This window comes from Colletotrichum destructivum, chromosome 2, assembly GCF_034447905.1.
Source record: "Colletotrichum destructivum chromosome 2, complete sequence".
In the NCBI taxonomy this organism is placed as follows: domain Eukaryota; kingdom Fungi; phylum Ascomycota; class Sordariomycetes; order Glomerellales; family Glomerellaceae; genus Colletotrichum; species Colletotrichum destructivum.
Window position 1 is genome coordinate 2,172,266 of NC_085897.1, and position 14,688 is coordinate 2,186,953.

At 55.7% G+C, this 14,688-nt stretch overlaps 5 protein-coding genes across 5 annotated transcripts; 2 read left to right on the forward strand and 3 right to left on the reverse strand.

Annotated features, from left to right (window-relative positions):
- Nucleotides 1-131: 131 nt before the first annotated feature.
- Nucleotides 132-2,754, reverse strand: CDEST_02876 (Putative serine/threonine-protein kinase, active). Its single transcript, XM_062919035.1, has 3 exons — nt 1,791-2,754; nt 994-1,615; nt 132-910 (listed from the first exon to the last, which is right to left on the reverse strand). The coding sequence occupies exons 1-3, from the start codon at nt 1,908-1,910 to the stop codon at nt 360-362; spliced, it is 1,293 nt and encodes a 430-aa protein (XP_062775086.1). The 5' UTR covers nt 1,911-2,754; the 3' UTR covers nt 132-359.
- Nucleotides 2,755-2,759: 5 nt separating this feature from the next.
- Nucleotides 2,760-7,094, reverse strand: CDEST_02877 (Putative CAP Gly-rich domain-containing protein). The gene is made up of 2 exons (XM_062919036.1): nt 5,388-7,094; nt 2,760-5,302 (listed from the first exon to the last, which is right to left on the reverse strand). The coding sequence occupies exons 1-2, from the start codon at nt 5,876-5,878 to the stop codon at nt 3,295-3,297; spliced, it is 2,499 nt and encodes an 832-aa protein (XP_062775087.1). The 5' UTR covers nt 5,879-7,094; the 3' UTR covers nt 2,760-3,294.
- Nucleotides 7,095-7,924: 830 nt separating this feature from the next.
- Nucleotides 7,925-9,834, reverse strand: CDEST_02878 (uncharacterized protein). Its single transcript, XM_062919037.1, has 2 exons — nt 9,374-9,834; nt 7,925-9,323 (listed from the first exon to the last, which is right to left on the reverse strand). The coding sequence occupies exons 1-2, from the start codon at nt 9,744-9,746 to the stop codon at nt 8,677-8,679; spliced, it is 1,020 nt and encodes a 339-aa protein (XP_062775088.1). The 5' UTR covers nt 9,747-9,834; the 3' UTR covers nt 7,925-8,676.
- Nucleotides 9,835-9,998: 164 nt separating this feature from the next.
- CDEST_02879 (Putative nucleolar protein) lies at nt 9,999-13,045 on the forward strand. Its single transcript, XM_062919038.1, has 2 exons — nt 9,999-10,351; nt 10,405-13,045. Exons 1-2 carry the CDS (start codon nt 10,052-10,054, stop codon nt 12,841-12,843), a joined length of 2,739 nt encoding a protein of 912 aa, XP_062775089.1. The 5' UTR covers nt 9,999-10,051; the 3' UTR covers nt 12,844-13,045.
- A 227-nt stretch (nt 13,046-13,272) lies between these two features.
- Nucleotides 13,273-14,687, forward strand: CDEST_02880 (Putative G patch domain-containing protein). Its single transcript, XM_062919039.1, has one exon. The coding sequence runs from the start codon at nt 13,622-13,624 to the stop codon at nt 14,684-14,686; it is 1,065 nt and encodes a 354-aa protein (XP_062775090.1). The 5' UTR covers nt 13,273-13,621; the 3' UTR covers nt 14,687.
- Nucleotide 14,688: the final 1 nt, after the last annotated feature.

Below are 14,688 nucleotides of genomic sequence, written 5' to 3' on the forward strand. Positions count from 1 at the left end.
GCTTCGAGTGCTGAGTCTGGCGACGCATAATAATGGTGAGAAGGGAAGGGACACGACACGACACGCCCCTCAACGGGTGTTTTGATGGACGTTTTGCGACGTGTGAATACCTATGTAAAAACACTTGAACAAAAACCACAAAAAAAAAAAACACCCCCCACCCGGGGATGGTTCTTTATGTCCTTTCCCTACATGCGCCGCCATCCCGAACGCCGTAGTGACTTGAGCCTTGCAAATTCCCTGGGAATAGCGGGAAAGATGGACGTCATTATACTATACATGAATCAGAAAGTCTCATAATGATCAGTTTCCCGCTTCTTTCGACACGAAACTCTTCTTCTTTTCTTTTTCTTTAAACATCACAACGACCCATCCTGAGGCAACTCCTCAATGACGCCTTCGACCATGTCGATGAGTTCGTCAATATCCGGCCTCTCGGCGGGCTCGACGTTGAGACACTTTCTCACAACGTTGCGGATGGGCTCGCTGATCTTGACCTCACCAGCACCTGAGGCCGCCGCGTCGGCCGTGGCGGCGGCCTTGCCCTTCATGCCGCCGCTGGTGCCGGTGCGCTTGATTCCCTCGTCGGGGAAGCGCCAGTCGCCGCCGAGGACGCACATGCTGAGGGAGCCGCCCGTCTCGTCGGAGCGGGCCTCGAATGGGGACTTGCCGACGAGGCAGGCGTAGAGGGTGCACCCCAGGGACCAGATGTCAACCTTTGTGTCGATGACGGTGCCGGTGCGCACGTCAAAGAGCTCCGGGGCGCGGTAGGGCATCGTGCTGTGTTCGGCCGCCGTGTCCTGGGTCGCGATGGCGAGAGAGTGGGACGTGATGGGGATCGGGGACGGCGCAATGGAGCCAAGGTCCATGAGGATCGGGTTCGAGCCCGAGTCGTCTATCATGATGTTTCCTGGAAGAGAGAGGGGGGGTTGTTGGTCTTGTCCGGCGTATGCTTTGGGGAAAGGGGGGAAAGGCGTTCGTTCGAGCACTTACCTGGTTTGATATCCCGGTGCGCGTACGACTTTACGTCGCCGGAACCGGGCGTCTCGCCTTCCATCAGTGGCCTCTGCTGCTCGTTCTCGTCCTCCTCATCGGCGCCCGCCGCGGCGGCCATGCTCGCGACGCGCTTGCCCCCCTTGTTCTTCTTCCCGCTCTTCTTTCTCTTGGGCCCGTTGCCCTGGTCCTCCTCATCGCCGTTACCTATCTCCATCCTCTCCATACCCACGCCCGGCTGCCCGCCGCCGCTGCCGCCGGTGTACTGGTGCATCTCCCTGAGAGCCTTGCAAACGCCCAGAAACAGGAGCATGAGCCTGCGCTCGGGGAAGGCGGTGTGGTTGACGAGGTTGGCGTTGATGAGGTCCTGGAGGTTGCCGCGGCGGTAGTAGGGCAGCAGAACGTAGACGGTCTTGGAGCCGGGCTCGCCGCCTCGCTCGGTGGCGATGGCGTGGTCGACGCTGTGGATGATGCCGGGAGACCGGGCGAAGAGGCGGTAGGCGTCAACCTCCTTCATCGCCTGGGCAACGGACTCGGCGCCGAAGGGGCAGCGGATCTTCTTGAGGGCGAGCTCTTCCGAGGTCTGGGTGTCCTGGACGAGGTAGACGTAGGAGAAGCCGCCCTGGTTCACGAGCGTCGTCAGTTTCACGACGTTTCTTTCTCTGCTGTCTTGTCCCGACAGTGCGATTACAAACAGGGGAAAGGCAGGTTGCGGAAGGACGATGCAGGAGGAAGAGTAAGAGGAGAAAATGATAAAATGATAAAAAAGAACAAGAAGACGAAGACATAAGACTTACCTCGCCCAGGAGCCGGAGAATTTTGAAGTTACGGCTATTGATCTTGAGCGTCGGCGAGCCGGGGAAGCAATTCAAGCAGTTCCCAAAGGAGTAGAGGATGTCAAGGAATATTTGTGCCATGGTAGGCTATCGGGAACTTGACTGCAATGTCGACGTGTGTCTGTGTATGCGTGACACGTGTGGGTTTTCGCGACGTTGACGTCGTGGTCGTTGGTGCTGCTGCAGACCTTCCCAGGATAAGTATGCCTTCCAGCCGAAGCAATTGACTTTCTGCGCGGCTGAATCGCCAGTCGCTCGACAAATTACGATCAGGGTTTTGCGGATTCGTATCACCGGTGACAAAAGTCGCGAACGTTCGGTATAAGGTGAGAGATTGTTTGCCTAGTTCTTGCGAATACAAGTTTCGATTGCAGTTGCGCGCTGTCGAGGGCGAGAATCAGAGGACAGCTCTCTCTCTCTCGCTCTTTCGCTCTCTCTCAAACACACACATACACCCGCTCTCGCTCTCTCGCCGCCCCGGTAACCAAGTGGGCAGAAGCTGACGCAGGTCCCTGCTGTGGGTGGGTGGCAGGTACCCTGGAAAAACAAGGATCTGCTTCGGGGAACGCGGGATTGCCCTTCTTCGTTTCCAAGGAGGGAGGGCCGCTGGGAACGCCAATGAATGGAGATGGGTAGTGTCCGTAGTCAGACGGCATTCAACAACAATAAGATGTGGTCCTCGATCGAGAAGGAGAATGTTCGTCTACTCGAAGGCTTTTTCGAGACGATGGCAAACGAGTCAAAGGGGGAAGAAACATGGGATTAATCGCTTCCTCTGTCCGTCATGAGTCGGCTGCGCCCTGCTGAGCTAAGGATTCCTGTTGGCGCAGAGGCCGTGAAACGCCACAGGGAACCAGCTGCTCTGGGGTGGGGAACATTACGGGCAGCTCTAGCTCCAAGTGCGACCCGGCCGGCGACGGGAAGACCCCTGTCAACCGGATGCAGCCCGTCACTCGGGAGGTAGGCAGGTAGCCTTCGGGAACGCGATCATCCTGGGGTTTTCCTCCAAGCGACTCGACTTTGCTCTAGTCATATGTGAGCCTCCCAAGCGTACGAAGGTACACTCAGTAGCTCATGTCCTTGAGTCGATTGCGATAAATTCGTGGCTATGGGTTCAGGGTCTGGTATTTGTGCATTGATTATAGAAGCCCCTCGTTTGGCATGAGTACCGTGAAACGCAGAGGCTTCTCCATTCATTGCTGCTGAGTCCAACGCGCGAGCCCAGTAACGGGAAACGTGCTTCTCCTTGAACTGTGGTATCATCGCTACAAATGCTGTGACCAACGGTAAAAAGACAAACTTGCGTCGCTCTCCGACCACCCGAGAATCCAACGCAAAACAGCTCATGCGACGGTTTGATCTTGACAGTAATCAAACACACGCAAAGAGATCGACGTGATTCCTTCTCGCTGTATCCTTCGTCCAAGTAAGTCACCTTTGCTGTCAAGACTTAAAGCCGATCCTCCTAGAATGCGTCCTCGAATGGGCAATCATAACTTTCGTGCCCGTCTCTTTCGCAAACAGCACACCACTTCGAGTCATCCACTACGCCCGTCTCCTTGCCAGCCACCGGGCCCGTCTCCGTGGGGTTCGGCAGCATCTTGATACTGGAAGGAGGAGCCGATGTCTTGGCCTTGACTGGCGACAGGGGGGCAGGTTTGTCCTTGGCAGGAATGGGCTGCATATCTGCTTTGACAGCATCCTTGACCGCCTTGCTGGCATCACCATTGTTCTTGGCACTTTCGGTGCCAAACATGTTGGTGCAGGTGAGGATATCGTGACCGCCAGTCTCGCAAATCTCGCACCAGAGAGTACTATTGTCGGTGACTGACGAGTAGGCGTCACTCTCCGGCATCGTGTCTAGCGTACGGACGCGCTTGTGCGTAGCTGTGGGGGGTTGGGGCTCGCTGTTGCGCATCAAGACGACCGTGTCTCGCGAATCGCGAAGCGATGAGCGATGAGCATCGCCGTTCGGCAAGGGACCGGGCTGCTGGGTCGTGGCGCCCCCCTTGCGAAGCATCTCCAACTCCTGCTCGAGCTCCTCTTCACGCTGGCTCTTGTCTTTGACAACGGAATGAAGCTCGGCCAACTCGCGCTCCAATCTTTCCCGGGCCAGGGCGTTCTCGCGAACAGAAGGGTCCTCGGGCTTGTCGGCGCCGCCACCTGGAATAGAATCTCGACTGAGGGAGTGGATAATAGCCTTCAGCCCCCGAATCTCATCTTCTTTTTGCTCCAGCTCCTTGGATCCAGAAGGGCGGTCCCCACCACCGGTTGGCCCTCTAGATCCGTTCATCGCAGCCGAAGTCTTCTCGCGTTCACGGCGCAGTTCAGTCCGCGTGCGCTCGACTTCGCCTCGAAGGAACTCGACTTCCCCTCTAGCTTCGGCTTCGCCGCGTCGCGCATCCTCAAGGCCCTCCTCGAGTTCCTGGACTAGCTCCTCGAGTTGCTTCAGCTGTCGGGCCACAGAGTCTACGTCATCAGTCCGGGATTCGAGTTCCCGAATTTCAATCATCAACTCATCGATTCGCTTTTCGTAGACTCTTTCCGTCTCAGCGCTAGCCATTTCCAAGGTGTCAATGGTGCTGCGGAAGTCTGCCCGGTGGGTGTCGAACTCGGCCGTGAGCATCGCAATTTTCTCGTTCTTCTCCTTGACCAATGCTCTAAGTTGCGCCATGTCCTTGTCGTCGATGCTGTTTCGTTTCGGTGCTCCGAGATCCGAATTCTCCATGAGTGTTTGCAACTCGGTAAGACTGCTTTCCATCTCCGCTAGTGTGGATGCCTGGTCCCTCAACTGCCGTTCACGGTCTTCCAGGGTTGTCCTAAGGCGCTCGATTTCGTCATCGTTTTGGGCTCGCGACGCAGCTCTCGACCCAGCTCCAGCTCTCGAAGGAACTCTGAACTTTGAGTTATATGAAGACACAGAGTTCGTGCTTCCATTCGTCTGTGTCCGCTGCAGTGTAGCCGGTGGTGCAGGATCCTCGTCAAACATCGATGTCTGGCCGAGGGCAGACGCACTGCGCGGCCCAATACTTGGTTTCCTATCCAGCCTTGGTGCCTTGCTAGGATCTCCGGACGTCCCACGTACGCTCTGAGCGAAACGATTGACGGCAGGCGAGCTGTACTTGGAGGGCACCTTGCCGGGCGTTGCCAGAGACGGTCTCGGACCTGGCGTCATTTGCAGTTTTCGCACGGGCGACTCTGGCCGGACGGAAGGCCTGCTGATCGACTTCTTCAGCGCAGGGCTAGAAGCTCGGCCTGGCCCTACAGATTTGCTAAACATCGGTACCGACGGTGTGGGAGGTGTGTAGTTCGTCGAGTTCTGGGTACCGACTTTGAGACCGCCCATGGTACTCGCCGTCGGGGTGTGAGGAAACGCGCCGTAGGATGAGCTGGGAGGAGAATCTCGCCTGACGGCTTTGTTGAGGGGCAAGAAGATGCCGGCACCAGGAAGAGTCGTGGTGAAATACGAGACACTATATACAAAGTCAGGCGCGTGTCCTGCTGTCCGTCCGATATGCGTAAAGCGAGAAGAATAGAAAAAAACAAGAGAAAACGTACCCTTCCACTTCGCCAGAGTTCTTGCCCCTCTGCGAGAACTCGGGGTGCAACTCGACACCAGCAAAGGTGCCCTTCTTCCCATCCACCGAACCAATGAAGCGGACGGTGCCAAACATGTTCCCCGGGACTTCGACAACATCGCCTACGACGAAGTCGTTCCCGGCCTTACCGGGAGTGGCGGGCGGCATCTTGCGATCGGGTGACTCGGCTAGCACGCTGTTGTAGGCATAGGACTCGCTTACATCGGGAATGGAAGCAAGTGATTTGGGAGTCAAAGCGGCCAAGGAAGATTTGCGCGGCAGGGTCTGATGGGACGGCGTCAGGCGCGAATGAGTGTTGTAAAGCGAGTTGAGGCTGGGGGAGGAAGCCGTCGTGGAGGAGGCGAAGTTGCTGGTGTAGCTAGTAGCTTTGCGAAGAGTTCGCGGCGGGTGGGCGAGACTTCTATGGGTCGGCGCGTGAGCGGCGGTCGCTGTTGTTGTGGTGACGGACATGATGAACAGTCGGGTCGGTCTGGGCTTGAAGGTAAAGCGACAGATTAGTGGGTGTGCCGCGGCTCGTTTACAGGGGGCCGGCCGGTAATGCGGCCGCTAGACTGAGCGCTGGACGGCAACTCTACTGGAGCTTGACTGTCTCCGTTAGGCGGCACCGGGTTCCAGGTTGTGGTGGTTGCACCTATTGTATCCCGGGGCCCCACTGGTCGCCCGAAAGGCGAAGGCAGGTAGCGAAACGTCAGCTAATCTTGGTTGGTTGCTTGCTTGCCTTGGTGGCAATGAGAGCCGCCTAGCGAATAAGATGCGCGACGAAGGCCCTGTTCGGTGAAGGGACGGACGGGGTGTTGTCTCTGCTAGTCTGGACACGCCTTGCTGGTGCTGGTGTGAAAAGCAATGTAAAGCCGTGGCGGGGCGGGAGAGATCTCTGTCGATTCGGCGGGAATTTGGAAGTAGGGAGAGACAGGATAGGTACGCTATGCCCCAAGATGCAAAAGAAACCGCAAGGTGTGGTCGTCTCGGGTTCCGGAAACGTCTTTGACCTTTAACGAGGCAGAGAATGGTTGGTCTCCGAGTTCTGACAGCCGCTGTCAAGCCTGTGTCTTTTCAATGACACTGACAGGTCCTCTTCTGACAGTTCCGAGCAGTTTGGCCAGTGCCGACTGGGGGAGTGGATGAACAGAACAATGGAGGGACGTGGAAGGAAAGCGAAGTAGCCAGAGGAGGGGCTTTTTGAGACGCTCCGAGCCTCCTTTTCCCCTTGTTGGCACGGATGGGTTCTCAGACCTTGACCACTTTCTGGCTCAGCCCTTTGGGGGTAAGGATCCGTAGGCCAACGCCGATGCAGGGGGGTAGTGGAAGTCAAGAAAGCGGGAAATGGGTTGGTGATCCGCCAGTGCGTGTGGTGTAGCGTTGTAGCGTCACCCTTGCGGGAGATGATGGGAGGGTTATTAGTCGTGCCGATTTTGGCACAGTAGCGCACGGTAATCTGGGGTGAAGTAGCTGTATGGTGGTGGCAGGAGTCAACGGGGGCTAGGGCCAGGGAGGGATGGACGGTGTGCCGTGCAAGGAAAGATGCTGAGAAATAGGCAAGACACGTCCAAAACAAGTAGGCGGGCAATGTACCAATGGAGAAGAAGAGTGGTAACAGAAGCTGCGTATGAGTTGAGACGAGACAGAGGCAGAGTAACCAGAAGAGTTGAAGACAGACAACACGCAGGTGGACGGCCCTGAAATGTCCATCATCGCCTTTTCTCACCTCTTTGTATCACGCAGCGGCAGCTGTCTATGTTTACGTGGGTCCAGACCTAGTAAGATCAGTGCTGCAGTGGCGGCTGCTTCGTCAACCAAAACTTGATGGCTTTGAGCCGTAATTGGACCATTCGAATCTGGCATCGGGGTCTGCATCCCTACTTCATCATCGCCCGCCCATCGTATCCGTAGGGACAGCCGCGCATACACGGAGACAACAATGACTGAGTGAGTGAGTGGACGCTTCCCGTTCGTTACTCTCTGCATGCGTCCCCTCGCGGTTGCCATGACGCTGTCGTAGCTTTGCGTTGTCTGAACCGTGGCTGCTTTGCCGCTGCATGCAGATAGCGGGGCTCGAACAGGCGCTCTGCCCAATCATCAGTCAAAAGACCAGGGGCGCTGTTGCCCGCCTGCATGCGACGTGTTCGCCGTCTTGATGTTTAGTTGGCGATGGATGGGCTCAAGCTCTCGCTTGTCCATCTGACTACGATTGGTGACTCCTTCTAGTACAAAAGCGTCTCACACGGTCTTCACGGGAGCCGCGATTAGCAAGTACCGTCTGTCTGGCTGCAAGGTGGACCGCCGGCGTCGCATCAGCGTAATTGTAATTAGGACGAACGACCAGTCACGGTCCAATATTGGCGGGCAATTTAACTCGATCACCGGCCGCCACTTGGCATCTATACTGGCGAGCGCCTGCCACAAAATGGGCGTTATGAAGTCTGTGTCGTACGAGGGCTTGACAGGACGATAGAATTCCATGTGGGTGCTGGTTCAGCTTCCATCTTCATTCAAAAAGCCGTTATCCACATGCTAGAGCTGAAAGTCCTGGCAAGAGGGCAGAGGACAAGAGAATCGGGATCAAGGACAAGCTGGGGTTTAGACTGAGCTTCCAGAACGGCGGGGCAAGCCGAATCTCCGAATCCGTACCTGGCGGGCTGCTAGCCACGTGGACAATACCTCAAAACGCTAAATTGGAGTGCCGGGATGTGCAAATTCGAACTCGTTTAGGACAGAACGAGCAATTGAACAAGATTGACGCCTCAAGGGCATGCTTTGTACGAGCGCGTCGAAATCGGAACTGATCAGCGCCGATGGCGGCCCAGGACGTAGCAATCAATGGAATGCATTCGATCTCTCTCTTTCATCTCTATTAGGTATTGGTGTCAGTGGTCTCTGCCAACCTACTGCAGGTGTCGCCACCAACCGACTTTGGGTTTCGTGCTGCTGCTGGATGGACTTCTCGTCTCCCGATGTAGCAGAATGCGGATGCTGTGTATCTGTATCTGCTGCCCCTTTCACGCGCTTGGAGTCCACAACTTCCAGCCGGCATGAAGGTGCTGCGCAGTTCACGTTGATACGAATGTGGGGTGTTCCCTGTTCCCTGCTGTTCTCTTCCACGGGCTATGCGACTTTCGCGCCTCCAAGTCACATTTATGCCTTCGTGCTCACCCTGCATTCCACACAGCAACAACACATGTAGTCCGCGGCGGACATTATTCAACAAATCTGCAGCTTGCTTCGACCATCATCTAGTGGGTGGGGTCCGTTCAAGTCGGTGAATCTTGATTTCTCTCAATGATGTCTTCCCTTCCAATGGGGCGTGTGCCATCGTTGAATACCATTGCCTCGCGGTGTTGGCGCCTAAGACGTTGTTCCTCGGCCGAATGCTCTTGCGCACGGGGCACTTGGCCCACTGTCTGTAGTCCTTCTTCGTCGCCGTCCACGTTGTCCACGTTGCACAGCGTGGACTGCAACACAACGGTGAAGCCAGAGAGGTTAGGATCAGGGTTTATACCGGGCCTGGTTTTGGAGACGAGGCCACAGGCGAGAATTGCCTGTGCCCCCTGCGTTGTATGCGCGATCCTCGTAACAATGTCGACGATGCGGTTGTTCTTGTGCTCCATGTAATAGGTAAAGTTCTCCTGCCGTTCCGCTTCGTCGTCTCCCCAATGCTGCTTGGCTAGCCATTTCTCCACGAACCTGGCCTTCACCAACATATCCGCACCGTACTTAGTGATGAGCTCGAGGACGAACATGAGGCAGAACCGTTCAGCCATATCGCGGAGATAGTATTCGTCCCAGTACTTGTCGTCCAATTTGGCTTGCTCCACGTCGTCTAGGCTCAACTCCAGAGATCTGACAAGGGCAGTGTATGCTCTCCATGTGTGCAGCTTTGAGAGGCCCTCTGCGAAGTCTGGAAGTCAGTCAGCTCTTCCGCCCCTCCAGTGGGTCATTGTTGCCTACCATTAGTCTGTCCTGTCAATGTTGCCAAAGCACGAAGATTCTTCATACGAGTATCATAGTCCGGTCTCGTGATCCCGTACAGCAAGTGCCGGACAGTGTCGGGATCGTTGACAGCGCGGTCGCAGAGGATCTTGATGGCGACGTCGCGTATGGAGAAATTAGGATGACATAGAAGTTTGTCGAGAGTATCGAGACCGAGCGCATCCTCTGTTTCTTGAGTGATGTACTGCGTCTTCGGAGGTGTGACCTTGACTTCGTTGTCGTCGCGAATGTACGTCAGCATCTGGGTCATCATAGTGACCAAGCCGAACGTAGCGGCACCGATGCCCACGAGAATGACGCGCTCATCACGAAGGAATGACATGAAAGTCATATTGTTGAAATTGGAAGCGTAGGATGTTGAACCATGATCGATTGCTGGGCGTTGAGCATGGAATGGAGTCGGAGGGTTCTCGTTGTACCTCTAGCTTGGTAGGTAAGTTAGGTAATGTAAGTAGCGACAATCAAGCTCGAGCCATGACGGCTGGTTGATTCTGCCTTTCGCCACCGCCCTATGATCCCCACCATTTCGATAAGATAAGCAACTTTCTGCTTCATTCCCGCTCAAAAAATTTGGGCGAAGGCACTGTCTCCTGTCAGCAGCGCCCACAACCCCGAGTCCCAGGCAAGAACGACAAGATGGCCGGCTCGCAGCTCAAACGACTCAAGTCTTCCCTTCGGGAGCAGGGAATTGTCGGACCCCAGAAGTCCAAGAAGCAGAAACGCCAGTTTGCGCAAGATGAAAAGGCCAAGACCGATAAGCGCCTGCAGAGAGGTGCGGCCCTCGGCCAGATCAGAGAACAATTCAACCCGTTCGACCTCAAGCACAACCCCCGAGGTCCCAAATTCGAGGTTACGAGCAACAGGCCTCAGACCGGTGCTGCGGCAAAAGGCATTCATGGCCGTCCGACCGAGGCCAAGTCCATGGGCGAGCAGAGGGTAAGGTTGCCCAAGACTTCCCTTACAGAACACGATGCTAACGAGTGCAACAGCGCCGCGAGACTTTGTTGGTTGAGATGCAGAAGCGAAATAAGGTTGGCGGAATCCTCGATCGTCGATTCGGTGAGAATGATCCGTCCTTGGCCGAGGAGGAAAAGATGCTCGAGCGATTCGCCCGTGAGAAGCAGAGGTCGCACAAGAAGACGTCGCTCTTCGACCTCGAAGAAACTGAGCCTCTTGGCGAATTGACACACGACGGCCAAACCCTCAATTTCGAACACCACGCCGACATGGCAGACGACTTCGACGAAGACGACCTCGGTGAGGACGGCGACAGCGACTCTTCTTTGTCCGAGAAGAAGAGGCTCAAGCGCCTTCGCAACGCGGGGCTGGGCGATGACGACGAAGCAGCTGCAGATGAGCCCGACAGGAAAAAGTCAAAGAAGGAGGTCATGGAGGAGGTCATGGCGAAGTCGAAGATGCACAAATACGAGCGCCAAGTCGCCAAGGACGAGGACGCAGACCTGCGAATGGAATTGGACAAGGAGCTGCCAAACTTGCACGCTCTTCTGATGTCCCACGGCAACAAATCCGATGCGCAGAAGAAAGAGGAGGCAAACAAACTGATTGCTGGAGTCGACAAGGCTACTTTCGACAAGGACTTTGACCTGCGTCTCAAGAAGCTCGTACAGGATCGCCGAGCAGCCCCCACCGAGCGCACAAAGACGGACGAGGAAATGGCGGCTGAAGAATCCAAGAGGCTGAAAGAGTTGGAGGAGAAGCGCCTGAAGAGAATGAGAGGCGAGGCAGTCTCAGATGACGAAGACTCGGACGAGGAGATGGAAGATCAAGATGCCGAAGAGCCCGCTTTCCAGTTCATTCCCGAAGAGGAGGACGAAGACTTTGGTCTCGGAAAGGGTATTAAAACTAAAACTCGTCCCACTGCAACTGAGTTGGGATTCGACGACGAGGATGACTTCCTCATCGAGGACGACTTGATTGCCAGTGGCTCGGACCTGGAACCCATTGAGAGTGAAGATGAGGACTCGGATGAGGAAGAAGAGTACCAAGGCGACGACTCCGAAGACGACGAGTTCACCAAGGGACTTCTCAACGAGGAGGAAACGAAGAGCTCGCTGTTTGCGAACGGGGACAGAAAAGGGAGTGCAGAGGTCGACAGCTCCGATCTACCCTATACGTTCCCATGTCCACAAAGCTACGAGGAGCTGCTGGCACTGTCGCAGAAATTTCCCAGCGACAAGCTGCCTACCATTGTTCAACGCATTCGAGCCTTGTACCACCCGAAGCTGGACAGCAGAAACAAAGAGAAGCTCGGAAATTTTGCTCGGGCACTAGTGGACATGGTCGGCGATAGCCCCCGCGACGAGAGTAGCCCGTCTTTTCAAGTACTGGAGAGTCTGATTCGACACGTCCATTCTCTGGCCAAGATGTTCCCGGTCGAAATCGCAAACCAATATCGCTCTCACTTGGAGGAGATCAGCCAGCAACGGCCTCTTGCCATGCACGTAGGAGACCTGACGCTGCTGACTGCGATCGGATCAACCTTCCCTACCTCGGATCATTTCCACCAAGTTGCAACCCCCGCTATGCTTACTATCGGGCGTTACCTCGGTGGTAAGATTCCTCAAACGCTCAGCGACTACGCTACCGGCATCTACTTGTCGACTCTGGCAGTTCAGTATCAACAGTTCTCAAAGCGTTACGTTCCTGAGGTCATGAGCTTCTCTCTCAACACCCTATGCGCGATAGCTCCCTCTCCTGTTTCGAAGATGTCTGGTGACTTCCCCGTTCACGAGCCTGCGGCGGGAATTCGTATCGCGAACGCGCGCAAGACGAAACTTCGACAGCTCTCCCCGGCCGATTGTGCCGTTATGGAGGTGTCTGGCGCTGAAGCCGAGTCCAAGAAGGCTGCACTGCTAGGAACGACTCTTCAACTCCTCGGTGCTGCTGCTGACACCTGGACCGGCAAGCCGTCATTCCAAGAGATCTTTCAGCCTGCCCTCGACATTGTTACGCAGCTCAGCAGCAAGTCGGGCCGCTCCAAGTTGCCCGAAGCGCTGGGCGAACAGCTTGACAAGTCCAAGCTCAAGCTGGAACGGATGCTCAGGATCGCGCAGCTCTCGCGGCGACCGCTCGAGTTGCACCATCACCGTCCGTTGTCTATCAAGACGTACATCCCCAAGTTCGAGGACTCGTACGACCCGAACAAGCATTACGACCCGGACCGCGAGCGCGCGGAGATGGCCAAGTTGAAGAAGGAACACAAGAAGGAACGCAAGGGTGCCATGAGAGAGCTGAGGAAGGACGCCCAGTTCATGGCCCGCGAGAACCTGCGCATGAAGAAGGCGAAGGACGAGGCATACGAGAAGAAATACAAGAGGCTTGTGGCGGAGATCCAAAACGAGGAGGGCAGGGAGGCCAACGCGTACGAGAGAGAGAAGGAGGGCAGAAAGAAGGCCAGACATCGCTAGACGATTTGCGCTGCAGTCTCGGTGACATCGGTATCAAAAAGTTTCTGGTGCTTTTCAGCATGGTAATTTCCCTTTTGTATTCAATACCAACGCAATGGTGGACGGAGGACGAGCTTCTGTTGGTAGCTCCCTATATAGAGCATTCATTCTAAAGAGAAACGCCCGGTACATGTACTTTTTGCTGCGCAACTTGAACCAGTCTGACGACATTCTCAAGCGCATGTAAAGTCCAAACGGGCCATTCGAATCCCACCCAGTTGGAGGTTTGCATCTAGGTACCTAGCTAGGGTGGACCTGTATGGACCCGCCATCGCAGCTACAATTTCAACAGTGTGTGTATTCGTACCATACATTACAGCCAACGACAGCTGATCCACTGACCAGCCCCGAACCCCGGCCAATTCACTTACGTACTATCATTAAGCTCTTACATCCATCTGCCTTAACTATCACTCTTCCTGACCTGGTTAACCAGCATCAATGATATCAGCAATATACAAACCAAGCTCTGGATCGTCTGCAACCAAGTCAAAAACTCTTCAACTAGGCGCAGACGACATTTTACTCAACACCTGATTGCTTACGTCAACCGAGGCATTCTTTCTCCAACGTCGACTCAAAAACATTTGGGAAAATCCCACGCATTTCACAACGCCAACAAGAAAAAAAACAAGAAATAGTCAGCAAAGCTGCCAAAGATTTATGTACAACCCGAAACTTGGCACAATATAGTCACAACCGTCGAAAGGCGCCACAGACGGCAAAACATCCGCCGACCATGGACCCCAAGCAATCAGCAGCCTCGGATGAGGAGGACGACTACATGAACATGACGTTCGAGGAACCCTCGACCATCAAAACGGCTCAACCAGAAACCTCCCTCCAGCGACGTCAGCGCCTGAGACGTGAGGGGGAGATCCGCGGACGCGTTAAGTCCAAGGAGGAGCTCGCGGCGGAAGAGGCCGCGGCACGCGAGAAGGCGCTCTCACGGTCCCTCCTCGAGGACGCCGCTGCCAAGAAGAGCAAGGGCCTCGCGATGATGGCCAAGATGGGCTTCAAGGGCGGCGCGCTCGGCGCGAGCGGTTCCGCGGGTGACGGTGCGCGCACGGAGCCCATTGCTGTGGAGGTTAAGGAGGACAGGGGCGGCATCGGCATGGAGAGCGAGAAGAAGCGCAAGATGAGGGAGGCTGCAGAGAGGATCGAGGAGGAGGTTAGGGAGGGTAAGAGGGCCAAGGTCGATCCGCTCGAGTACCGGGATCGGGTGAGGCAGGAGAGGGAGGCGGCGAGGGTGCAGGCACAGGTTTTTGCGGCGCAGAGGGTCGCGGAAAGGATGGCAGAGGAGAAGGATGCCGAGAGCGGGCTTCAAATCATCGAAAAGGGCGAGGAGACGGATTCCAGGAAAGGGGCGGGGGATGAGGAGGAGGAGGAGAATATGAAGAAGAGGAGGAAACCGGCTGCCGGTGCAACGGCGAGGCCGCTCAAGTCCATCAACGTCCTTTGGCGGGGTCTGGCGCGGCACCGCGAGGAAAAAGAGAGGGACCGACGGATGCGGTATGACTTGGAGCAGAGCCTCTCGCGGCTGCCAACGTACGAGGATGACCAGGAGGATGAGGACGACCGCACGGCACTGGGGAAAAGGCAGACCGTCTACGTCACGGCAGAGGACCTGGATGAGGAGGACACCGAGCTGGATGAGTTCAACGAGTTGGAGGACGCCGAGAAACTGAGGCGGCTGGTGGAATATCTCAGAAAGGAGCATCGCTATTGCTTCTGGTGCAAGTTCACGTACACAGACGACGAGATGGAGGGATGCCCTGGTGTCACTGAGGAGGACCACGATTAAAT

Bases quoted from the DNA above. Each gene is read 5' to 3' on its own strand.
- CDEST_02876 (XM_062919035.1), bottom strand. From the start codon at position 1,910: ATGGCACAAATATTCCTTGACATCCTCTACTCCTTTGGGAACTGCTTG. The intron at 1,616-1,790 runs GTAAGTCTTATG...CTCGTGAACCAG, and splicing joins TTCTCCGGCTCCTGGGCGAG to GGCGGCTTCTCCTACGTCTA. The intron at 911-993 runs GTAAGTGCTCGA...TCTCTCTTCCAG, and splicing joins GCACCGGGATATCAAACCAG to GAAACATCATGATAGACGAC.
- CDEST_02877 (XM_062919036.1), bottom strand. From the start codon at position 5,878: ATGTCCGTCACCACAACAACAGCGACCGCCGCTCACGCGCCGACCCAT. The intron at 5,303-5,387 runs GTACGTTTTCTC...CTTTGTATATAG, and splicing joins AACTCTGGCGAAGTGGAAGG to TGTCTCGTATTTCACCACGA.
- CDEST_02878 (XM_062919037.1), bottom strand. From the start codon at position 9,746: ATGACTTTCATGTCATTCCTTCGTGATGAGCGCGTCATTCTCGTGGGC. The intron at 9,324-9,373 runs GTAGGCAACAAT...ACTGACTTCCAG, and splicing joins ATTGACAGGACAGACTAATG to ACTTCGCAGAGGGCCTCTCA.
- CDEST_02879 (XM_062919038.1), top strand. From the start codon at position 10,052: ATGGCCGGCTCGCAGCTCAAACGACTCAAGTCTTCCCTTCGGGAGCAG. The intron at 10,352-10,404 runs GTAAGGTTGCCC...CGAGTGCAACAG, and splicing joins AGTCCATGGGCGAGCAGAGG to CGCCGCGAGACTTTGTTGGT.
- CDEST_02880 (XM_062919039.1), top strand. From the start codon at position 13,622: ATGGACCCCAAGCAATCAGCAGCCTCGGATGAGGAGGACGACTACATG.